This window comes from Gossypium arboreum, chromosome 8 (assembly GCF_025698485.1).
Source record: "Gossypium arboreum isolate Shixiya-1 chromosome 8, ASM2569848v2, whole genome shotgun sequence".
NCBI lineage: Eukaryota > Viridiplantae > Streptophyta > Magnoliopsida > Malvales > Malvaceae > Gossypium > Gossypium arboreum.
The window spans coordinates 9,147,386-9,174,529 of NC_069077.1; the positions used below are offsets into that span (position 1 = coordinate 9,147,386).

Here is a 27,144-nt window from a genome sequence, read left to right on the forward strand (position 1 = left end):
AGTACACCCAAGTAAAACGACTACACATGTCCACAAAAGAAATGTAATACAAATTCCCTTCACAGGCAACAGATGTTGGACCCCACAAGTCAGAAGCTACTAATTCAAACAATTCCATATACTCAGATTAGAATTAGAAAATGGCAGTTTATGAGACTTACCCTTCTGACATGCAACACAAACATTAGAAAGAGTCTTTGTATTAGAAACAATTCCACATTTATTTAAAACATCATTAACAACCCGGGCAGATGGATGACCAAGTCGATTATGCCAGAGAGTAAAGTTGTCAGAAATCATCAGAGAGGCTGGACCATCAACATTATGAACCGCTGCTACCGTGGAAGACGAGATAGGTGATGCGACTGAAAAATGATAGAGCTCATCACGAACTTAGCCCCGCAACAAAATTTCCTACGTCTTGATGTCCTTAATGACACAATAAGTAGGGTGAAATTCAAAAAACACACTGTTGTCCTTAGCAAACTGTGAAACAGACAACAAATTCTTGGGAATACTCGAAACACACAACACATTAGTCAATCGTAAGAGCTTGGAATTGGTAGAAATAACTGTATTTCCAACAGATAAAATTTTAGTAGGTACCCCATTGCCCATTAAAAGTTCCGATGTACCTGAATAGGGAGTAGAGGCATTCAAATCAGCAGCATCTTGGCAAACATGATGAGACGCACCGGAGTCAGGGTACCTGGATGAAGACCCAACTTGAGTAGGCACATACGAGGCAACACTCCCAAAACTCGAGTCGTATTGAGACGAGTCAGAAAAATCTGAAGCACGAAAATCGGGAACACGAGGCAAGCCTATGTTCTGAGAATCATCAACATCAAAGACCCGAGCACGTGGTTTCGTAGGCCACGGGACCTCTAGTGCAGCAGTCGGACTACGCATAAAATTCGCAACAGGAGATCCAGGAGACTGTTGTGACACAGGTTGAGAACCATGCATGAAACCAGGCTGCTGATCGAGTGGCCTAGTCATACGGCCTGCTAAAATTGGCCTAGGAGCAGTAGCACAAAATTGGGCCTCGTGGCCCCCAACAGGCCTGCTAGGGCGAGTATAAGGCCCAGGCGCATGGAATAGGGGCACATAAGAGCCCCCATGCAGACCAATTTGTAAATCGGCCCAATTGGGCTGGGAATAACCAGCAGTAGAAGGCTGCCAGACCCACTGTCCTCCTGCAACATTGTGCATTAGAGAATATCCTCGTGCACGGGCGGGACCACCATCGGCCAAAGCTCCGGCATCAAAACCCCCGTAATCTCTGTCAAACCGATAATAGCACCTCTGTGCAACATGGCCCAGGCGATTACAGATCTGACACTAGACTCTCGATCGGAAGCCTCGACCACCGCGAGATCCAGTCGACGAGTGGCCCCCACGCACAACTCGCGAGTCACAATCCACAGTAGTAGGAGCTTCAACAACATTTGCCACCATCGGAAGATCACGCGCAGCCCTCGTTTGCTGACTTTCAAAAGCCATCAAGACATCCACCAATTTCTGGAACGTCAATGGCTCCGACGAGACCGAAACGAACATGAAAATAGAGTCAAACTCAGGAGGAAGTCCGTCAAGAAGGACCTCGACTTTCTCCGCCTCAGACACAGCCGAGCCCGGCGCCTCAAGGAGTGCACAAAGAGTTCTGATCTTCGAAACATACTCTTTGACCGTGGATCCACCTTTCCGAATAGCATGAAGATCGTGCCGGATCTGAGACACTTTCTCAATGGAAGTCGCTGCAAACAAGTGACTCGCAGCACTCCAAATATCACAGGCAGTTTTAGTTGAAATAAAATAAGAAAGGAGAGAGGAATTAATCGTGGAGAGGAGCCACGATGCAAGCAATTTATCCTGCTGTGTAAACAGAATCGTGTCGGGATTCGGGGCAATGGTGCCATCAGGAAGGGTCACCACCTTCGATGGAGCAGTCACAGAGCCATCCAAAAAACCTTGGAGGTCATAACCCTCAACGATGAGGCGAACCTGAAACTGCCACTGAACAAAGTTTGTTTCATCCAATTTCACTGTGTCATGGCGAGAAAAACTATGAACCAGTTGAGAATTGGAGAAGAAAGCAGAGGAAGCACCACCAGGTGGAGAGTCAACGGACGGATCCATGCGCACGGAGCAAAGAACAACCACCAGGAACTAGGCGACTGATACCATGAAGAAATATCAGGTATAATACAATCACAAACAGATTCAGAGAGTTATGTAAAGAGAAAATGAATATTATTATTTCTGCTTAAAAATCCTCTTGAGCAATACAATTGATATATTTATAGAGGTCAACAACTGACTATCTTTTCCTTAACAGCTTAACCATTAGACGTACCAGACTAACAACTTGTAACTAACTATTCTCACATCCTCCAATCACAATGCCAATAGGGTGGATGGCGACTAGGGTTTGTGTTGTTTGGGATTGAGTTTTTATTTCTTCATTTGTTACATCTTGAGCTTTCTAAGCTCTTTTTTTTACTGTACTATCCTTTATGGATGGGAATGTTTTCCCTAAACAAACAACATAATGTCAAATTTATTCTATTTTTTGTCAATTTGATCTTCATTCTTTTTTTTTTAAAGTTAAATATGACCCTCAACCTTTTTAAAAAAAAGTTAAATTTGATCAATTACTTTTTGAAAAAGAGTTGAATTGATTTTTTTTAACGGGAATACTGACTAAAATGTTAAATTTTTAAAAATAAAAACTCACATGGTAATTCACGTGTACTTTATCTCAAATTTTGAATTTTATAAACTTTTTTTTTATTTTTTTGAATTTGTATTTTTACAATTTCATATTTTTTAAATCCATGTTAGAATGAATTGCATGTAAATTATCACACGAGTTGTCACGCCAACATTATTAAAAAAATATTATTTAGCTAAAAAATAAGGTGACATTGATAATATATATATACACATTAAAAGGCTAAACTATTGCCAAACATTGCTAATTTTATTTGTGAATAAAGTATTAAACATTGCTTTACTAGCTAGTATTATTTGTTTGTTTTATTAAATGAAACTAAATTTGAAACAATTTAAGTATTGGTGGGTACAGGTCATGGAGATGTTCCACAAAGGGGAGATTTACTTGAAGGAGGTATATTGTGGAAATTTTAGATACATAGAAATGACAAAATCAAGCAAAATTTTAATTGTAGTTATTAAAGAAATTAAGTTCTAAAACTAAACTTGGAATGGATTGAATTAAGATTCGTATATAAGGAGCGAGTTTCAAATTAAAAGAGGTCCACTTTTATTGGACCTCATAGGTTATATCTAAGGTGGTGCAGATGATTGCACGGACAATTTTAATCAAAAGACTAGATAGAAATACAAAATAGAATTCTGAAGAAAGAATGCACCATGAAAATGGAGTAGCGACAATTGTTTGTTGTTGACATTTGCATTAGCTTCCACCTTGAAACGGGGCATCAAATCATGCTTGTTCAAGGTAAATGACAAGTTGGGCAAAATCATTGAAAACAATTCTGACCAATTATGGACAAGATTCTCACACTGAAACACCAATTTCATGAAATTCAGTGGTCCAAGGAAGGGGACAAGGCACTTAATTGGATATTATGGAGATTTAGGGCAAAATCTTTAGAGAAGCTTGCAGTCACATGAGCCGGAACAAACTATCTAATGTTATATAGTAGACTACAATTACTAGTTTTTTGCAATGTTTGGTTCGACTTTGATTCCATTTTATTAAATTTATTTCAGGTTAAATTTGGGTTGTACTTGAATGTATTTGGTTTAGTGTAATTTTATGTTTAAAAGTTACAAAACTATAATTATTCGAATTAAAGTGGCAGCAAAGTCAGAAATATTGTTAAGGGGTCGAAATTAAATTGTAATTTTTACAATAGTAAAATGTAATTTTACTATTTTAATAGCTTATATTTTTATAATTTTAAAATGATTAAATCAAATTTTTACCATTTTTAAGGGGTCAAAGTATAATTTTACCTTTACTAATTTAAAATTTTAAAAATTTTAAAGGAGCTAAATAAAAAATTTCTATTTTAGAGGGACCGGGGCATGGCAGCACTCTAGCTACCCCTGAATTAAGGCAAATTTTATTTTTAAAATTTATAATTAATTTTATTTTCATATTATGAAATAAATATTTTATATTTAAATTTGTGAAAATAATTTTAAAAATTATTCAAAAAAAGTAAAACTAAATGAACAAATTATTATTTTATTTTTATTTTAATAGAGTTTCCAACATACAAATTATTTTATTTATTTCCTACCATTTATATTATTAGTCTATAATATATATAAAAAACACGAGGTTAAATTTTTTTAACTGACGAGGATACTATTTATTTTCCATCATATTACTAAATTCACATTTAAAAATAATTGGAATTTAAATTACAATTATTTTAAAAATTATTTTAATATTTAAATTAATAAATTATAATTAAAATAAAAAAATATTATTTTATGCTAATTAATACAATTATAAAAATACATCATTAGATTTAAAAATATAATCTTCATTGTATCGATTTTACTATTCCAACCAAAGCCACGTTTAACTTTTATATCATTTTTGTAAATTTGTTGCATAATTTTTTCACCTACCTTATACGTGTGCCATAATCTAATATGTTATAAAAAATAAAAAGATATTGAAATGTTTACATAACTATTCTACTTAATAATTAAACCATTGAAACAAATATAAATATTATTGCACTTAAGCTAATTGAGTTTTACTCGATTAGTATTGTAACAACTAGAAGAATATAAGTTTGAGTGATTTTTAAATATATATATATATATATATATATATATTATATAAGAGTTTTGAAGTTATGATGCACTTAGTTTCGATAGATGTTCCTAAATTAAAAAGTGTTGTTGTAATACTAACCAGCAACATGATTTCCAATTAAATTATAGTATAAATTCTTATTTTTAGAAATTGTTTTTCATATATAAGAGTAAATTATATGGTTGGTGATTCAATTTTAATAAATTTTATTTGGGCATCAAAATCAAAAGGTTTGTGATATAGGCATTATCGTTATATACTTTCATCATTTTAGTCACTATTGTTACGTATTTTTATCATGTTAATCATTTATCATTAATTTTTTATTATATATTTTCATTTTAGTCAATCAATTTTAGTAAGCTTTTATTTTGGCCACTCATTTTCATTTTTAGAATTAATTTTAAAATTTACTAAAGTTTAATGATTAAAATGAGTGTATGTAATGAAAAATTAACGCAGGTGACTAAATGATAAAAGTATATAACAACAATGATTAAAATGATAAAGTATACAACGACAGTGTTAATTGCAAATTTTTTTTTCCTGATGCCCAAAATGATTGCATTAAATGTCTTGTTTTTGTTTCTATCCAATGTTTTCTTTTCGTTTTCAAAAATACTCTGTTTTCCTCTTCGTTTGATCATCCAAATAGGTATGATCCCCACAATGTATTTCCTTTTAAACTCTAATTCAATTGTTGTTTTTTAGTAGATATTCCCCAGTAACCAGCCTTTCTTTCTTACTTATTCACTTTTTTTATAATATAATTTTCTTGTCCATAGTTTTGTTTTTGTACCCATATATATAGAAATACCAACAGTGTAAATCGATCGTTTTAGGCTTTTAGCCATCTGGGTATCTTTGTTTTAATCCCCCCCCCAAAAAAAAAAAAAACTCTTTTTAAGTTTACAGTGTAGATGAATTGTTACATACGAGTTCGAAGTGTATTTAGATTAGTATTTTTGTTGGTGGCTTATATGAGATCGTATGTATTGTATAGCTTATATTTACTTATTTGCTTCTATATTTACTCATGTATGCACATAGGTACATAGTTTACTACTGCTGGCAGCTTGAATGGTGATTATGAGATGCTAACTTTGGGACGTGTATTGTTTTTTAAGTCATTTTGTGACTGTTTGCTTATTTGGCAGCTTCAGTCTAAAAGTAGTGTTCTTTATCATAGAATAAACAATTCCTTGTATTCTTTTTTCTTGGTACGATGCTTGTCTAGCTGAAAATTTATTTTATTTTTATTTTGGTTAAGGGCACCTGTAGAACGAATTTAAGGTTTCCTTTTCTTCATCTTAGTTAAGTTGCTATGTTTTGCATATAACCATTTTTGTTCTATCCATTGACACATGCTTATGTGCATGCATTTATATGGAAGTCCATAATTTGTATACAGTATTGTCAAATTTTCATGGATGTTTTTTTCACAGAATACCTCTTATGAGTACTTCTCTTATTTTTGTTGCTTTGGCAACTTTGTTTTAGAGGATGAGGGAAGCCAGAAGAAGGGAGCTTTGTTCCTTTGCAATAGAATCTTTACCTAAGGAAGTTAGGGAATCCAAAATGAATACACCTGAAGAAATCTTTCTGAAGGACTACAAGTCCCCTGACTACTACTTCGATACGGTATGTATGGGAAATAATTAAATTAGAGTATGGGCTAGGGTTCTTAACCGTGCTTCTTGTTACTTAAGAAAATAGCATTTCAGGTGGATTTGAATTTTTCATTGGGTGAGGAGAAAACAATTGTTGCTTCTAAAATAACTGTTTTCCCCAGGGTTGAAGGTATTGGTATCATTATTATTTGCTGCTAAGTGCTAAAGCCTGAACATATCATTCATTATTAGACCATTTTTCTGTTTTTGACAGTTTTTATTGCATTCGGCTAAAGGATCTGCGTTTTTCTTCCATGAGAATCCGGTGCTCAAGTTTTATTTTGAAACTTGAAAAACTCACTACTTTTTTTTATGCTAATTTTTCTTGTAAAATAGGTTCTCCTTCTCCATTGGTTTTGGATGGGGTAGATCTAAAGCTAATTTAAGTCAAGGTCAATGGCAAGGAACTGAAGGTATATCATACCATTCTCAAAGTATGTTTGGTGCCATAAATGATTATAATTTATTTTTCATTTGCAGGAGGGAGCTTCTATCCTGGACTCATGCCATTTGACACTTTCATCACCTCCAGGTAACAAATTTACTTTGGAAATTGATACTGAGATACAACCTCAGAAGAATACATTACTGGAGGTGAGGCGTTATTAATTTGGTTCTATAATGTATACTATTTCACCTTAATAACTATATTATTAAATTTCTCTCTCATTCTAGGGGCTTTACAAGTCATCTGGGAATTTCTGTACACAATGTGAATCGGAGGGTTTCCGGAAAATCACATTTTATCAGGTTAGGACATGGAAACATATATTGGCTTTATTATTTTCATTTGATGCATGAATCTCTTTATATCTCATTGACATGTTTAATTTACTTACGGGACCATCCTGATATAATGGCGAAATACACATGCCGTATAGAAGCTGATAAGTCATTGTAACCGGTATTGCTATCTAATGGAAATCCTATAGAACAAGGAGAGCTTGAGGCAAGCTTTCACATATTATGGTTGGCTCTTTTGGTTAATATTTGACTATTGTTCAAAGTTATTTTTCTGGTTTCATTGTAGGGTGGAAAGCATTATGTTGTATGGGAGAATCCCTTTGAGAAACCATCTTACTTGTTTGCCTTAGTAGCTGGCCAATTGGAGAGCAGAGATGACATATTTATTACTCGCTCTGGCCAAAAAGTGTCGCTAAGGATCTGGACCCCAGCTCAAGATGTACCCAAGACTGCACATGCCATGTATTCACTTAAAGCAGCTAAGAAGTGGGATGAAGATGTAAGTCTATATATCCTTCATTTTCGTTTTTGGTGGCATTGAGATTATTTTGTTTCTTCATTTAAAATCTTATTATCTTGTAGGTTTTTGGTCTTGAGTATGACCTGGATCTCTTCAATATTGTTGCTGTTCCTGATTTTAACGTGTAAGATTCTTTCTCTCTTATACAGATTGGACATTTGATGTACACGTGCTATCCTTTGCTTCTTTTCTAGTTATTATGCAGCGTTTATATCTTTTATAACCAATATGATTTGTTTTCCCCTTTTCTATATATTTTCTAATGTAGGGGAGCCATGGAAAACAAGAGTCTGAATGTATGCCTTCTGGCTTATCTGATCATTCATATTGAATACTTTTACTGTTATGTCTTGTTCATATATGTTTTGTATTTGTTGTCTTAGAATTTCAATTCAAAGCTATTTTGGCTTCTCCAGAAACTGCTACAGATACTGATTATGCTGCAATTTTGGGTGTTAACAGTCATGAGGTTTGTTGTGGATGTGGATTAAAAGTGCTCTTTGTTTTCTTGTTTTTTGACACATTTGTTACTGTATGATGTGTTGTGACTTGATTTTATTTCTTGCTTTGATGCAGTATTTCCACAACTGGACTGGCAACAGGTTGGTTTAGTTCCCATTTAGGCTAATTGTTTTTCAAGAATTACATCCTTTTCTATTGTTTCTTACTGTTTTATTATTTGTTTTTGGAGGTTTGGTCTGTCATAGATGTGTTATTGCATCTTACCACGATGTTTAGATCTATGTTTTTTGTTTATCTTGCTAATAAAGGTGGTTAAATCATGTGTTGTTCTAAAGACGTATTTATCAACTGAAACACTGCAGAGTGACATGCCAAGACTGGTTTCAGCTCAGTTCAAAGGAGGGTCTAACTGTTTTCCGTGATCAGGTATGATGCTTCTGTTGACAAAGAGAGTAAATTTCACCTCATTACAACTTAAATGTGTTTATGGTTGTTGGTAGGAATTTTCATCTGACATGGGAAGCCGTACAGTGAAGAGGATCGCTGATGTTTCAAAGCTTAGAAATTATCAAATCCCACAGATTATGTTTTTTGCATGACTTGATAGTGATCTCATATCCAATTATATGAGCAGTTATGTTGAAACTACTACGAAAAGGTAGAATTATATCCTTCAGTTTTGACATACTTGAGAGATGACTTGCCTTTGTTTCTGTATTGCTCAGGATGCTGGTCCCATGGCTCATCCTGTTAGGCCGCATTCTTATGTTTAGGTCTTAAATTATCTCCCTTATTTATTGACATTTACTACCTTTTTGTTTGCTCATAAGCTCTCAAAAGTTTTTGCTTCTAAGCTGTTTTCCCTTTTTCCCTTTGACAGATGGATAACTTCTACACAGGCAAGTTTTTGTTATACCTAATAGAAATGTGTAATGGGTGCAAGGATCAGTTTTTCTTTCTATATTGATTTATTTTTTAATGTGTGAATGTTTTATTTTGTTGTATGATCTTGTTGTATATGAATCTATTATGGGGTTATCAACAACTGCAGTGACGGTAAGCCCTATCAACTTGCATTTGCATCTTTGTTTCTGTTTTTCTTTCACAAGGCATCTAATTTTAATTGTGTCTTCTTGGTCATTTTGTTTCCTTTTCCAGAGGTTTATGAAAAGGTTCGATTATCTTAACCCATATCTGTCTTGTTTACATGTGTTTGTGTGCAAGGGCTATATTGACACATCAATGAATTTCTTTATGATTCAACTTCCCAGGGAGCTGAAGTTGTTAGGATGTACAAAACACTCTTGGGGACTCAAGGTTTCCATAAGGTAAAATTTTAAGCATGTTTGTAAGTCTGGACTTGCATGCATTAGCATAAATTTGAAGTTGCTTATGTTGGACAGATTTGTTGAGTGATTTAATCATTTTACAGGGTATGGATCTTTGCTTTAAAAGACATGACAGGCAAGCAGTAACATGTGAAGAATTTTTTTTGCCATGAGAGATACAAATGATGCGGATTTTGCTAATTTCTTGCTCTGGTATGGATCAGTATCTCTTCTTTCCAGTTACCGTGTCTGTCTGATCATTTTGATGCATAATGAAACTCTCAGGTATTCACAAGCTGGGACTCCGGTAGTAAAAGTTACTCATCCTACAATACTGAAGCTGATACTTTTTCTTTAAAGTTTAGGTATACAGCTGGAAACTTTGTTCCCACTTCCATGAATGACCATCGATTCCCTCCTAAATCTGTTGCTGCTGACTTTATGCTTGATTTTGCATTTTCCTAGTCAAGAGGAACCCCCGACTCCTGGGCAGCCTGTTAAAGAACCCATGTTCATTCCTGTGGCCGTTGGTTTGCTGGACTCAAGTGGAAGAGACGTACCTCTATCCTCTATGTATCACAATGGTACACTGCAGTCTGTTGCATGCAACAATCAACCTGTCTTGAGTACCGTTCTTCGAGTAACTAAGGTCTGTAAAGAATCTTCCTATGTTTCATCTTCATATCTGTAAGATACTTCCATAATGGAGGATAAAAGGCAGAGAACTTGCATTCTTTTCTTGAATGTCTAAAACTGTTCCCAAGCTGCCACATATTGATATTTAGGCTGCTAAAATGTCTGTTGCATATCTTTATGTTTTATCATTTTCGATTTTTCTTGTTGGTGTTGAGCAGAAAGAAGAGGAGTTTGTTTTTTCTGATATATTTGTACGGCCAATTCCATCACTATTGCGAGGTTACAGTGCTCCCATCTGTCTTGAATATGATCTCATCGACAAGGATCTATTTTTCCTTCTTGCTCATGATTCGGATGAGTTCAATCGGTTTGTCCTTCTTGAAGTATGAATGTGTTAATCTATTAAATGAGGAATATATGAGAATTTGTTCGATATGTTTCTTTTCTTCTTTTTTTTTTTTTCAGTTGGGAGGCTGGACAGTTGCTGGCAAGGAAGCTCATGCTTAGTTTAGTTTCCGTTTTCCAACAAAACAAACATTGGCCCTAAATCCCAAATTTGTGCAAGGTCTGAGAAGCATACTTTGTGATACAGGCTTGGATAAGGTATGATAATTCTCTTACCAGATAATATAAGATCTTTGAACAAACTTTAGATAGAAGATTATTTTTTATTTTAATTAGGTTACAGATTTTTATAGGTAGAACTAAGTACTGATAAGGAATCAATCCCTAGAAATCAGTAATTTCCTAAGAATTAGAGATTAATATTAGATCCTACTATTCAAGGTAATTCCTAGGACTAAGGCAAGTATTCTGTCCTTAATCTTAGAGATTCTAACACTCCCCCTCAAGCTGGAGTGTAAATATTTATCAAACCCAGCTTGCTAATGAGTTCCTTGAACATGTTCTTGTTCAAGCTTTTAGTTAGCATGTCTACAACTTGTTGCCTGGTAGGTAGGTAGGTAGGTAATGCACACTTCTCTTGAGTCAATTTTTTCCTTGATGAAGTGGCGATCTATCTCTACATGTTTGGTGCAATCGTGGTGAATAAGGTTATGAGCTATGCTGACAGTTGCTTGGTGTAGAAATCAGAGTATTTTTTTATACTAAATAGAACATAAATCAGAGTTTTTATATACAACCTATGACACTACTTTAGGAAACTCTAAGTTAGGAAAGATACTAAATAGGAGATATGATCCCTTAAAATAAGGGATTTTAATAAAAAATATCTACAAAATATTCCTAAAATATTTACGAATATTCCTACATCCCCTCAAGTGGAGAATATACATTGTATAATCCCAGCTTGAATAGGAATTTATTGAACACGTGTTTTGGCAAAGCCTTGGTAAGAATGTCGCAATCTGTCATTCTGAAAGAATGTAAGAAAGAGTGGCTGTCTTTTTGTTGACTTGATCAGCAATAAAATGCCTATCAATTTCAACATGCTTTGTTCGGTCATACCTTTATAGGTCTAGTGTAGAGCACTTTTAGTTCTCCCATTAGTCGTTGTATCCAGATTCCTTCGCATATGCCATGGGATAGTGCTCGATACTCTGCCTCTGTGCTACTGCGCGCTACAACAGGTTGTTTTTTGCTTCTCCATGTCACAAGATTGTCCCACACATAGCTACAATAACCACTTGTAGAACGTCTGTCATTGACAGACCCTGCCTAGTCTGCATCAGTGTAAATTTCCACACTTCGGCTGGCAGTTTTCTTGAAGTGTAGGCCTTTACCAGGGGTCCCCTTTAGATATCTTAAAATTCTGTAAGTAGCTTCCAAGTGCTTCTCTCTTGGAGCATGCATATATTGGCTGATAACACTCACACCAAAGGCTATGTCTGGACGGGTGTAAGATAGGTAAATGAGTTTTCCTACCAGTCATTGATATCTCCCCCTGTCGACTTCTTCTCCATCTTTATCAGTTCCCAATTTAAGATTGAATTCCATGGGAGTTTCGGCTGGTTTCCACCCTAACATCCCAACCTCAGATAATAGATCAAGGGTATACTTTCTTTGAGAGATGGAAATCCCTGTTTTAGACCTTGCTACTTCCATTCCAAGGAAGTACTTAAGGTTCCCTAAGTCCTTAAGTTCGAATTCAGCACTAAGAAATTCTTTTAGACTTTTAATTTCGCTTGAATCATCCCCAGTTAATATTATATCATCCACATAAACAATAAGGATACAGCATTTCCCACCTTTCGAATGCTTGTAAAACATGATATGATCTGCCTGCCCCTGGGTGTAGCTCCTACTAGTCATAGCCTTTGCAAATCGGCTGAACCACGCCCTTGGAGACTATTTCAGCCCATATAAGGATTTCTTCAACTTGCATACTTGGCCCTTGCTTTCTTCAAACCCAGGTGGGAAATCCATGTACCTCATTTAACTCTCCATTGAGGAATGCATTTTTTACATCCAATTGAGTCAAAGACCAGTCCATGTTGATAGCTAGGGATAGAAGAACTCGAATGGTGTTTGGTTTGGCAACCGGTGCGAACGTCTCGTCGTAGTCTAGGCCATAGGTTTGGGTGAAACCCTTTGCAACGAGCCGAGCTTTGTGTCGATCAATGCTACCATCAGGTTTAAACTTTGTGGTGAAGATCCATTTGCATCCTACAGTCTTCTTCCCACTAGGTAGATCCGAGACTTCCCAAGTTTCATTTGCCTTGAGAGCCCTCATTTTTTCCATCACAGCTTTCCTCCACTCAGCAAATTCAAGAGCCTTTTCTATATTTTTTAGTGTTTCTACAGAATCAACATTAGATACAAAAGCTCTATAAGACTTAGATAAGTTTCCATAGGACACAAACCGGGAAATAGGGTGTTGAGTGCAGCTTCTTGTGCCCTTTCGAACAGCAATTGGAAGGTAAATGGATGGCGATGGAGGTGAGACCTCTGTTTCGGAACAGTCCTCGGTTGAGGATGAACTTGGCATTGCTATCTCAGCTTCAGGAGGACGCTGTCGTCGAGAATAAACTCGTAGTTCTGGATCCTGTTCTTGCTGCCTCTCTAGATCAGGTGGCTGCCTTATTTCTATTTCTTGCTGCACAGGGGAACCACTGTTTAAATCTGGAACTACAATAACACCCTGATTTGTAGGCTTTGTAATGGTGGTAGGATTAGGAGGTATAATGAGGATGAAGATGAGCTGCTGTAAAGTATGGTTCATTCTCAAAAAAGGTGACATCCCGAAAGATAAACAGTCGACGAAAGGTAGGTGAATAACACTTATAGCCTTTTTGTGTTGGTAAATAGCCAATGAAAGCACAAGTATGGGCTCGAGGATCAAGTTTGGATTGATTTTGTTGGTGATTATGGACAAAAGCTTTGCAACAGAAGATTTTGGGTGGAAGATTGGGAACGCGAAATAAGGGAAAAGTCTTTTGAAGGATATTTATAAGTGTTTGGAAATTTAGAACCTTTGATGGTAGTCAGCTTATGAGATAGTAGGCTGTTAGGACAGCTTCTCCCCACAGGTATTTTGGGACCCCCAGGGTGAACATTAGTGCACGAGCCACGGCAAGGAGATGACGATTTTTTCTCTCGGAAATCCCATTTTGTTGAGGGGTGTCAGGACAAGAACTTTGGTGTATGATGCCTTGTTCAGCAAGATAAGGACTCAGGACAGAATTAAAATATTCTCTCCCATTGTCAGTACGGAGAGTATGTATGGTAGAGTTAAACTGGGTTCGAATCATTGAATGAAAGTTTTGGAAAACTTTAGGTGTTCTTGATTTTTCTTTGAGAAGGTAAACCCAACAAATCCTAGTGTGGTCATCAATGAAAGTTATGAACCACCTAGCCCCTGTAATATTTTTCACTCGGCTGGCTCCCCATAAGTCACTATGAATTAAAGAGAATGGTTGGGACTATTTATAGGGTTTCAATGGGTATGGTACATGGGTGTGTTTGGATAATTGGCAGATTTCACATTTCAAGGAATCAACATTTTTATTTCTAAATAACAGTGGAAGGTGTTTCTTCAAGTACAAAAAATTCGGATGTCCTAGTCTACGGTGTCATAACATAATTGTATCTTCCTTGGAGATAGATAGAGCCAACCCTTCTTGTCCACTGTCTTTATTCCAAATATAGAGACCATCATCAACTTTAGCAGTGCCAATCATCCTCCCCGATTTCTGTTCCTGTACCATACAACCAGTTGCAAAAAATTCAGCAAGGACACTTTCATCCTTAGTTAGTTTACTGATTGAAAGTAAATGGCAGGATAGGTGTTGAACATGTAACACTTCATCAAGAGGAAAATTCTTTGTTAATTGTATTTTTCCAACACCAGCCACAGGTGAGTAAGAGCCATCAGCAATGTGGATTCGGGACTGATTATGACAGGGTGTATAGGTGTGAAACAAGGTGGAGTTACCTGTCATATGATCGGAGGCAACCGAATCGAGTATCCAAGAAGATTGATTGTTAGGTTCAAAAGTACTGTTGAGGGCAGTACCTTGAGTGGCTAGGGATCCTTGAGCAATGGTAATGCCAAGTATCTTATGGAGAGCCTTAAGTTGATTTTTGATTAGACGAACATCAAAAGTTTCATCTGCAGCAGTGGAGGTGTTAGAGGATACTAGTGCAACTTTATTGTCCTTCTGATTTTTTCCCGGATAGCCATGTAGTTTGAAGCATTTTTTCTTTGTATGTCCTACACGGTTATAGTGGCTGCACCATGGCTTGGTTGAGCCTGAATCATTCCCAGCACGTGGCTTTTGTGGTTGTGGGCCTCTGGAAATAAAGGCCGAGTTTTCAGTGGGACGGTGACCAGCAGTTGTCACAGGTTTAGATTCTTTTAAATCCCCCAACATGCCAAGTTGACGCTTTTCTTCTTTTCTAACTTCTGCAAATGCTTCACCAATGGTTGGTAGAGAGGTTCTGCCCAGAATTCGACCACGGACCTCATCAAGTTCTCGGTTCAGTCTTGCCAGAAACTCATAGAGACGTTCCTTGTTGAAGTGAGCCATAAACTTGGTGTGTTCCTTGCCTTCTCCCCAGTCTGCCTCATAGTACATGTCCAGTTCCTGCCACAAAATTTTCAGGTTATTGTAGTACTGAGTTAATTCAAGTGTTCCTTGTCGGATATCCTTCAATTTCAGTTTGATCTCAAATACTTAGGAGGCATTTCCAAGATTCGAGTAATTTTCTTTGATTGCATCCCACATATCTTTTGCAGTTTTGAAGAAGAGGTAGGTGCGACTAATATGGCCTTCCATTGAATTGATTAACCAAGCCATTACAATCGAGTTGTTGAGTTCCCAGGTGCCATAAGTTGGGTCTGTTATGGCTGGTTGTGGGAAGTTTCCATTAATATACCCTAGTTTTTCACGAACACGGATCACCATAATGACCGATTGGGACCACTGTAGGAAATTTTTCCCATCTAGCCGATGGTTAGTGATTATAAGAGAGGAATTAAGGTCCCCTTGAGGAGTTCCTTGATTGGTGTTTGGAATCATTTGTGAGGTTTCAATCTCAGATGTAGTTTCGATAGTGTCACTCATGGGAAGGAATAAAACAAGAGACAAGAGAGATTGAAGAGAGGGGACGTTTGGAACGAGAGATTAGAGAAGTCGGAATCAAAAAAATTCCAATGGCTTCGATACCATGAACAAACTTTAGAGAGAAGATTATTTTTTATTTTAATTAGGTTTCAGATTTTTATAGGTAGAACTAAGTACAGATAAGGAATCAATCCCTAGAAATCAGTAATTTTCTAAGAATTAGAGATTAATATTAGATCCTACTATACAAGGTAATTCCTAGGACTAACGCAAGTATTCTGTCCTTAATCTTAGGGATTCTAACAATCTTTAATATTCAAATTCACTCTTAACTGCCTTTTGTTATCCAGGAATTTATTGCAAAAGCAATAACTCTCCCCGGTGAAGGAGAGATTATGGATATGATGGAAGTTGCCAACCCTAATGCTGTTCATGCAGTTCAAACCTTCATTAGGAAGGAGATTGCCTCACAACTGAAATCAGAGTTTCTAAACACGGTATGCCATACGAAGTTTGATTTTATGTAAACAAATCTTTATTACTTCACTTTTAGACTAGAGCCTGTTTTGCAAGTAGACTTGATTTTCCTTCTTGGCACTTTAACAGGTTAAGAACAATAGAAGCTCAGATGAGTTCGTATTTAACCATCCTAAGATGGCTCAATATGCACTCAAGAATGTTGCTCTTGGTTTGTATTCCTTGAATTTGATTTTCCCAAGATTTGTATGGCAAAATTTTCATCATCTAATTACCTTACATGTATCTATTTCCAGATATAATGGAGCTTGCCCTGCATGAATATAAAGCTGCTACAAATATGACAGAACGGTTTGCAGCTTTAGCAGCCATTACCCAGAAGCCTGGTAAAACTTGCAATGACGAATTGACAGATCTCTATAACAAGTGGCAGCATGACTTCCTGGTAAATTTCCAGCTCAGCTTCCTTTTACCTGCCAGAATGTAATCTTTAACTTCTTTTATCACTTGGTATAATCTTGTTTTCCTTCTTTGTTAAGGTTGTAAACAAATGGTTTGCCCTTCAAGCCATGTCTGACATTCCTGGTAATGTTGAGAATGTTCGCAATCTCTTTAAGTCATCCAGCATTTGACCTGCGTAACCCAACTAAGGTAATCTTTCTCTCTCTTACATGCATGTGTGGGCACGATTTGGGCATTGGCGGTGACTTGTTTTGTTAATGTAGGTATACTCACTCATTGGAGGATTTTGTGGATCTCCAATGAATTTCCATGCCAAGGATGGATCAGGCTACAAGTTATTGGGAGAAATAGTATTACAACTTGACAAGCTAAATCCTCGGGTTTGTTGATAATCCCAATCTACCTATCTTCCTTTGTTCTTTTGGGTGAACTGCAAAAGAACAATTTCCTTTGTCAAGGTTACATCTCATCCGGATATGGTAATTTTCTTTTCACTTCTTCAGTAACATTTCCCCCCGCCCCCCTTAATGTTGCAGGTGGCCTCCCGCATGGTGTCGGCCTTCTCAAGATGGAGGCATTTTGATGAAAGCAGGCAAAAACTTGCCAAGGTAATAAGCTGGTAGCACTTATCTAAAATGTTTTGATTCGTTTATACCTATCAACAGTGCATAAAGAGTCTAACGACCGATGCCACTATCATATAAGCTCAGTGCATGCAATTTATAACTAACATGTTTTGCAGGCACAACTAGAGAAGATTGTGTCTGTCAACGGTTTATCAGAAAACATATTCGAGATTGCTTCAGAGAGCTTATCTGCTTAAATGCCTTAAATTAACTTTTGCCGCTATCCCTTGTTATAGACAAATAGAAAGACCTTCATATAGAATCTGCAGTAACACTTCGTTCTGTTTTTTCAGTGATTGGAGTGTAACAAGACTCATAGATTATGAACTGAAACTGCATAAATCTATTGAGCTTTTGTTTTAGAATTATTATTGAAAGATCTTGTATTTATTCTGTTTTGCAATGCCAACCCCTTTAATTTGTCTAAACAGTAGATTAAGCCTGCAGTTGCCAAACAATTCTCTTTTAACTTACAGAAAATATGACGGCAACAACATATATATGCCTCCCATTTTTGTGGTCTGAGGACAATATGGTAGACTTTGCCCCTTGTGGCAATGGGCAGTTTCAAAATATCAGAGAAGCCGGTTTGGCCTTCATTTAGGAATGGCTGAAAGTGAGAATAGAGAGAAAGAGACAGAATTGCCTCAAAACCTCAGGGGCTGTGGATGTTGGATTTGATGTTGTTTAGACTTTTGGTGTATAAAGTTGCTTCCTCCTTTCAGTTTAATTCACGATATGAATTTTAAAGTATAATCATTTTATCATTTTACCATTTAATTCTTTTTATTCAATTTAATATCTAAAGTATCATTTCAAAGAAAAATTCCGACTAATAAAAATGCACTCTTTCTTTTTTTTAATGGCTAGAAAAAAAATATACTTCTGAATAAGTATTATATTCTCAACGCCTATTGTCATCCACAGTCAACTTTACATTAATTTGTTTGTAGGTCAATTTATTGTGTTTTTGAGTATTTAATAGCTGAGTTTTTTGGGTTTCCTTTGACCTTTAGGATCATGAAATCGTCCCTGTTTCAACAAATATTCGTTGTTTTCAATGACACGTCACTAGGTTTTTACATTAAGTTTTGATGTCAAATGTCACAAAACACGTAAAACTTATAAAATATTACCACTGAAATATAAGATTAACTTGTTTTATTCATTTGACTAAAATAAAAATTAAGTGTTTGATTGTCGAAATATAAGATTATTTACAAGCAATTTTTATTGTATTATCTTTCTTATAAAATTATCTTTTCAAGTTCATTTCCTTTAAAAAATTTTAATATTAGAACTTTTAATTATAAAAATGATATTTGAAAAAGACAAAATAATAAGTGATTACTATTTTAACTATTAAAATTATATTAATTAATATAATAAATAAAAGATTATTTTTGTTTTAATATTTAGATTCTATCAATAATCTTAAATAATTTATAAAAAAACCGTAACAAGATTACACCCTATATTATAACATCTTAACACTATTTCCATAATGTAAAATTACTTGATGATCAGAAAGTTGCCAATCCAAATACTATAATATTACATTTGGCAAATCAAACACCCTCTTAAAAATAACTTTCTTTAATATTTATAACTCTTCTTTTCGAAGACTAAGACAATAGACATGTTGTAGTTTTTTCTTTGGAAGTTTCTTTTTCTTGGCAAGGGTTTGAACATGGAGATTAATGATTTACAGAGACAGATGATGTAAAGTTATTTTCAAGAGGAGACAATGTGAGAAGAACAGAAAGAGATGATCAGAGTGACACCCAAAATCAAAGCCCATAAATTTAGGTTGAATTAATACTGCAGCCTCCAAATTGATGATCATCATCAATGAAAGTTAATACAGTTGGGTGCATTAGATATTATAATACTTGAGCTATCATGACCTTCCATAACATTAATTAAAAAAATAAAAATCACCAAAGTGGGTTAACCAAGTCAGCTGTGGTGGCAATCAATGGCATTGTTTTAAGTAATTTAAATTTTATAATAAATAAAATGATTATACTATTTTTCGATATTCAATTTAATTTTTTTCAAAATTGGATATTATAGATTGGGATAATATTGAGACAAATAATTTAATTATTATCTATAGCATATTCAAAGTGGTATAGTATCGCTTAACTCTTATTTGATGCTGATGATAATTGGTTACGTAGTTATTCGATGACATTAGGAAAGATGAAGTGTTTAGGATTGAAGCGAGATTTATGTTAGAAGGACTTTGGCTAGCTTGGGACAAAGGTTATCGACAGGTTGAGCTTGAATCTGATAATGCTCTGTCAGTGGAATCAATTTTAGTCGATAATTCTATCGATAGTCATATTATAGAATTACGGGCCATTCATAAGCTAACACAGATAAATTGGAAAATTCGTATCTGTCATATTTCCAAAATTCACAATGAAGTTGCAAACTTTATGGCCAAGCATGCTGCTACAGGATTCACAAGTATCCAGGTATTCTTCAAACCTCCTCAAGTTGTGCGAAGTTTAATTCAAAAAATATTATGATTCAGATTTGAATTAATCAGATCAATTTTAAGGGATATTGAGCATATTCGGACATTTGATAGAGTTTAGATTTGAATTGTGATAATCAAATTTAATGTGAATAATAAATGAATTTGAATTTTAAAATAAATTTGTAGTTTTAGATACGGACTTCATAAAAATAATAAATATCTTACTCATTATATACAGATAAGGTATTTTAAGGTGTATACATATAAGGAAATATAAAACTTAATAAAAGATTAAGGAAATATTAAAAAATGAGAATTTTTGTATTTTTTTGTTATTTTCATATTTTAAAGTGTTATAAATGTATTTTTATTTTTTAATTAGAAAGATATATCTTAGAAGTTGTTGGCTTAATTTCAATTTGAACTTTTGGGTTAGGACAAGTAAGTAAGTGTACTAAAATGTGTAAAAGGTCATAAATGCATATAAAATTTTAGATTCTACTAATTCATGGTTTATGAATATGATTTGTACATTTTGTATTTATGTTGTTTTTGTGTTTTAATTATTTTTCTATTACACTTCTATATTATATTTCATATTTTGTGTAGTTTATTGATTGTTATGTTGTGTCTCAATTCGTAATATGGTTTGTATAATTTTTCGTGGTAATTAATTTTTTTTAAATATTTTTATTCATGATTTGTTGAATACATTTGTGTATCATATTGTAAATTTGTAACCATGTTATTTTTTGTGTCGTTTTATATGTTAAGTTCTTACAGACTCAACTTTATTATTGAACCAAAACCCTATTGGTATTCTATTTAAAATTTAAATAATTATATTTATCACACATTAATATAAATGTGGTATCTAAAACTTTAATTTAATATTTCTCACTTGAAATTTTTGTAAAATTTTAATTAGGGTTGAATTTTTTGAAAATTCTTATTATATCTTTTAATTTTTTGGGTAAACTACATCTAAAGTCGTTAAACTATTAGTGAGTTTATATTTTGGTCACTCAATTTTAAAAAGTTATAAGATGGTCACGAAACTATTCAAAAGTTTTCATTTAAGTCACTAGACTATTAAAGTTTTCATTTCATAATGCCTGCACCGGTCGAAAGCACTCATTTTCCCTTTTTTTTATAGTTCAATTCTTTTCATGAAATAATTTTGAATGTCACGAATTTACGAACAAAAATACAAACATCTCTATTCTCTGATCTCTAACACTGGCCATCAATTCTACTTGGATCTAAGGTATGTTCTTCTACTTGTCGATAAGTATCAATCCATTATACCGCTCATTAAATTGCCACTTGAAGTTTACTAGTTAGACTTTAAAAAGGAAAAAAAAACCAACAATCCTGTGACTTAAATGAAAACTTTTAAATAATTCAGTGATTATTTAATAAATTTTTAAATTTGAATGACAAAAATCATAAACTTAAGATGTAGTATTTTGAAACCCTTTCAAACTGTAGAAAACCGTGTCAAAGTTTTACATCCTCTCAACTCAAAAATGCTTGCAACGTTGTGGCCCTAACTGGCAGACCATTAAATATTCTTGCTGTCTACTCATTTATATATGTATATGTGTGAGTGTGGGGTTATGGCTCATGCATCTAAAGTCAAAATCAAAAGTCCCCACGACACTGATGAAGGTATTTTGAGTAAAGAAAGGGATTATTTATTAGGTACTGAATTCCAGAAGAAGAAAAAGATGATTGGCTACTAAAATTAATCATTGTTGAATTGGGTTGTAATTATTAAGTGTCACACAAACACTATATATACATATCATGCATATTTGAATTTGTTTCCCCACCCTACACCTTAACGTCTTTCATATTAATTCTTTGGGGTTGGATTTTAACTCACAAAGAATGTTTCTTTTATACAATATTAGAATAAGAAATAGAGTAACACAGTTTAAACTCGTGGTAAACGAATGTTTAACTATTAATTTATATAATTCAATCGATCAAAATAATGTCTAATAAAAAATTTAATTGTCGATCTATATAAATCAATCAGTCAAACCGATAACCAAATATGCGTAAATTTAAATAACAATAATAATTTAGGTAAATGAAACTTGAAATTAAAACCCTTAATTTTAATTATTATTAGAATTTTATATGATGGAGCTGTACTTTTGACTTTTGGAAGGGAACAATCGCAAATTTATGTAGAGTCGGTGGAGTTTATACAAATTATGAGATGAATTAAGTGATCCATCCAAAAAGTAACTTCTATGATATATTAATATCTTGATTATTTTACTATATCAAGTTAGGATTTATCTTTAATTTTTACTTACAATAATATAATAACGCGACTATCGCGATTTAAACTCGAAACTTTAAATCATATATATAGTTATTAATAAGTATAGGATGAAATAATAATACCCATTATATTTTTAATTAGAATATTCGGGTTAATATTATTGAGAGGAGGATTAATTTCTATAAAATCATAAAACGAATATGAAAGATATCTTGATTTTATTAAAATATTATATACATTTGAAAATTATTAAAATCACCATCGACTGTGCAAAAAAATTATTATTTACTATTGTTTTTTAAATATAATGTTTTTTGTTTAATTAAGGCTTAATTATGTAATTGGCCTTCAACTTGACACATTTTTAATTTAACACTACTTTTTGTCGCACTTGATATCCGAACTTTCTATTTATATATTTTGATATTTTTGTAACACTATTAATTCTTTCAGGCATATGATACTTTAGAATTGTGATAGGTTACAATAAGTACACTATAATGTTGTCATCATCTATAAAAATGTATATGCTTTTTAGAAAAGATTATAAATTATTTTTAAAATTTTAAAAGTATATAAAAAGCTAATAGTTTATTTAAAACCTAAAAATAGCCAAACTTTTGGGTGAAAATCCATATAAACTTTCTTCTCCATTATACAAAACCAACAGAAAATTAAGAAGAATTCAAGCAAGGGCACTCTCGAGACAGAGATGTCGTCCATAAAGGGTGAATTTAAGGTGAGGCAAGACGGGCCTATAAAATTTTAAAATTTTAAAAGAATATTAATTTTATATATTTTTATAATTTTTGAATAATGATGTCATAGTCATATCATTATTGCCACATTCACATATATCTCAGATTTAATGGTTTTACAAAAATATACTATAATGAAAAAAAATTAATTAGGATAAAAACGGCATAAACACTAAATTGAAAGAATATGTTAAATGCAAATTTAAACCTTTAATTAAGTTATATGAATAGAGTTTTCTTTATGATTATCGGTGTCTTTGTACAATTTACGATTTAAAATCAATTTCTTTTTAAATTAAAGTGATGTTCAAATAAAATTCGATAATTTCGAAATTCACTAATTGGTGCTTTTGAGCCTAATAGTAACCAAACGAAAATGATAATAATGCTAGCTGATGTGTGCTAGCTGCTCACAAAAATCCATAACCAGTCACATGGCATGAAGAACAAATTTTCAGCATAATAATAGATTGCTAAATATGAGGAAGAAAATGGGTTATATACACGTTCATATATATATATATTGGGTAAACTATAAAATAAGTTATTTTTGTTTACCTCTAATTACGTTTTAGTCATTTATATTTGAAATATTACATTGTAGTCACTTATGTTAGTGTTTTGTTACAAAGTGATGTTCTGCCGTTAAGTTTTGTTATCTCCCTAACGGCAGTCTTACATGGCAGTTACCCATATTTCCATTTTTAAACAAGAGAAAATTAGGTTTTAAGGCATAATTTTGTGTTTTATTTTCAAAAGAAAAATTAAAAACCTATTCTCATCCCATCGAAACATCCAAGTTAGTATTTAAAACCCATTTGGACTGCCACGTAGAACTACCGTTAGAAGGTAACGGGGATTAATAGCAGAGTGACCACTTCGTAACAAAACACTAACATAAGTAACATTTCAAATATAAATGATTAAAATATAACCGGAAGCAAACGAAAGTGACTATTTTTGTAGTTTTCCCTTATGAATATTACTAGGCATATATCGGGAGAATAGTTGCTCAACCAATCTAATTTACATCTTCATTGAATGCTCCCATAGTTGGAATTTAAGGAGAACAAGCTCTTCCCTGTAAAATTAGGTGAGCCCCCTTTCTTCTTAAAGTTGTTGGATCTTCATTTTAAATATATATATATATATATATATATATATAAAAAGTCGACTATTGTGGCCATTTCACTTATATGATTTTCCAACGACCCTAGTCGGCCATTAATGGCATTGTGTTTAGTAGAAGAAGAAGAAGAAAATTAAGTCATATATAATCTCAACAAATGTGGTTGCCCTTATTAATTACTTTTTGCCTTCCTCACTTTCTGTGCTATCCTATATAATCCTTTTCTTCTTCTGTATCTTCCCTTCACTCATCATTCTCACAACCTTCTCCTCCTTTCCTTTTCTTCTTCATAATATAGAATCTGGGTTTCGTTAGGGTTTACGAAATTGAAGGTTATTGTTTTACGTGTAAATTCTTTTTAAACATGGATGGATCTACGGCTCTGATGATCTTATCAGCCATGGTGGCGTATTTAGTGTGGTTCAAGTTTATTTCAAGGTCGCTTAATGGTCCACGTGTTTGGCCCTTATTGGGTAGTCTCCCTGGGCTCATCCAGAATTCTACTTGCATGCATGAGTGGATCGCGGACAATCTCCGCGCGTGTGGTGGCACGTACCAGACTTGCATTGCTGCAATTCCATTATTGGCCCGGAAACAAGGTCTCGTGACTGTCACGTGTGATCCGAAGAATTTGGAGCATATTTTGAAGATCCGGTTCGATAATTACCCTAAGGGGCCTACTTGGCAAGCTGTCTTCCATGATTTGCTCGGTGATGGGATCTTTAATTCTGATGGAGACACGTGGCTGTTTCAGCGGAAGACTGCCGCATTAGAATTTACCACCCGGACGCTGCGCCATGCTATGGCACGGTGGGTTAGCCGAGCCATTAAGTATCGGTTTTGCCCGATTCTTGAATCGGCTCAGCTCCAAGGGAAGCGAATTGATCTTCAAGACTTATTGCTTCGGCTCACTTTTGATAACATATGCGGCTTGACTTTCGGTAAGGACCCTCAAACACTTTCCCCAGGACTTCCAGAGAACGGCTTCGCAATGGCTTTTGATCGAGCCACGGAAGCCACGCTCCAACGCTTTATTTTGCCTGAAATCGTATGGAAGCTGAAGAAATGGCTTCGGCTTGGGATGGAAGTCAAGCTGAGCCAAAGCCTTGAACACATGGATAAATACTTATCCGAAATCATAAATACACGTAAGCAAGAGTTGGTGAGTCAGCATCAAAGTGGGATCCAACACGACGATTTGTTATCCCGTTTCATGAAAAAAAAAGAATCCTATTCAGATGAATTCCTTCAGCACGTGACACTTAATTTCATCCTAGCTGGACGTGACACGTCATCAGTTGCCCTTTGTTGGTTTTTTTGGTTAGTAAATCAAAACCCAAGGGTGGAAGACAAAATTCTCATCGAGATTTGCACTATTCTAATGGAGACACGTGGATCTGACACTTCCAAATGGGTTGATGAACCATTAGTGTTTGAAGAAGTAGATCGAATGATATATCTTAAAGCCGCACTATCTGAAACATTAAGGCTTTACCCATCAGTGCCACAAGACTCAAAGCATGTAATCGCCGATGATGTCTTGCCGAACGGAACATTTATCCCAGCGGGATCAAATGTCACATATTCCATATATTCAACCGGTCGGATGAAATTTATATGGGGCGAAGATTGCTTAGAATTCAAACCAGAAAGATGGTTATCAGAAGATGGCAAAAAATTCGAGACCCAAGATTCATACAAATTTGTTTCTTTCAACGCAGGTCCTAGGATTTGTTTAGGAAAGGATTTAGCTTACCTGCAGATGAAATCAATAGCCGCGGCGGTACTGTTACGCCACCGTCTGACAGTGGCGGAAGGACATCGGGTGGAGCAGAAAATGTCATTAACATTGTTCATGAAATACGGTCTAGTGATGGACGTGCACCCAAGAAATCTAAAGCCTGTACTGGAAAAAATAGGCAAAGCTGGTGAAGTCATTGCCTCTAATGGCAACTATATGAGGAATTAATCACAGCAGCTGGAGTATTAATTAAGATAGTATTATACTATAATATATATTTATCTTAAATCATCTATAAATGCAAGCGAAATAAAACCTGAAACCCAACTATATACATGGCTCAAATATTGAAATTTTGTACATTAAATATTTATGGGAATGATGACAAAAGTCATTGCTTCAATTGGTAATTTTTGTTCCCTTTTAAGTAATATCTTTTATTAACCTACAATATAGTTTTCCTATTATTTAATATAATTCATCAACTTTGGTCAAATACATAATCTTATACATGAATTATGATTTTATGCAATTATATACATAAAATTTTGATTGTAAAAGTACCATAGAGGCCCCTGTACTAAGAGTTAATTAGATTGCATTTTACCTCATTTTTACTCAAAAAATGAGCAAATCAATCCTTGTGCATTAGATTAAATAGCAAATTAGTCATTTTGTTAAATATTTCATCCATTTCTACATTTAAAAAACTAATCTTTATATGTTAGCACGAGGCATACGTGGCATGTCACATGTCACAGTCTGGTTATTTGTTAGCGTTACACTAGTTTTTAATAGTAGAAGCGAATGAAAATTTTAACAAAAAGGACCGATTTGCTTTTTGATCAAACGTATGAGGATTAAATTGTCTATTTTTTAATAAAAGAGACAAAATGCAATTTGACTCCTAATACAAGAGCCTCCATGATACTTTTACCAAATTTTGATTTGATTCAAATTTCATAAATCACTAACACAATTATTGATAGTGCACCATTTTACGTCTACATATCTTGTACATAAATAATTTTATTTATCTATATAAAAATAAAGTGGTGTATTTATTTAAATGTGTATACTTGAATCAAAATTAAAACTTTATATATTTATTTGAATCACAATCAAATTTTATACGATTAATGAAATTCATATATCAACTTATATATTAAAAAAATTGATAATATAAGGAGATAGGTTTAGATAAAATTGCAGTGGCATCTGATATATAATTGGAATAACACCTTTATCATTTTGGAAATTTTGTTATGATTTCCACTAACCCTTTATATAATTGGGCAGTCCTTCGTATAATTTTGATCATATTTGTACAAATTATGATAACTTTTATAAATTATTTTGATAATATTTTATTTTCAATGATTTTTAAATAATTTTTTAACTTTTGATAGGATTTGGTTTAAATATCACAAATGTTTTTATAGTTTTTGAAA

At 34.0% G+C, this 27,144-nt stretch overlaps 1 protein-coding gene and 1 pseudogene across 1 annotated transcript; both read left to right on the forward strand.

The window, feature by feature from the left end:
- Nucleotides 1–5,854: 5,854 nt before the first annotated feature.
- On the forward strand, nucleotides 5,855–17,706 carry LOC108467963 (puromycin-sensitive aminopeptidase-like; annotated as a pseudogene).
- Nucleotides 17,707–24,122: 6,416 nt separating this feature from the next.
- LOC108468191 (cytochrome P450 86A22-like) lies at nucleotides 24,123–26,103 on the forward strand. The gene has a single exon (XM_017769074.2). The coding sequence runs from the start codon at nucleotides 24,317–24,319 to the stop codon at nucleotides 25,919–25,921; it is 1,605 nt and encodes a 534-aa protein (XP_017624563.1). The 5' UTR covers nucleotides 24,123–24,316; the 3' UTR covers nucleotides 25,922–26,103.
- The last annotated feature ends 1,041 nt before the right edge of the window (nucleotides 26,104–27,144 follow it).

What these genes read in the sequence shown, in the direction of transcription:
- LOC108468191 (XM_017769074.2), top strand. Translation starts at nt 24,317, where the DNA reads ATGGATGGATCTACGGCTCTGATGATCTTATCAGCCATGGTGGCGTAT.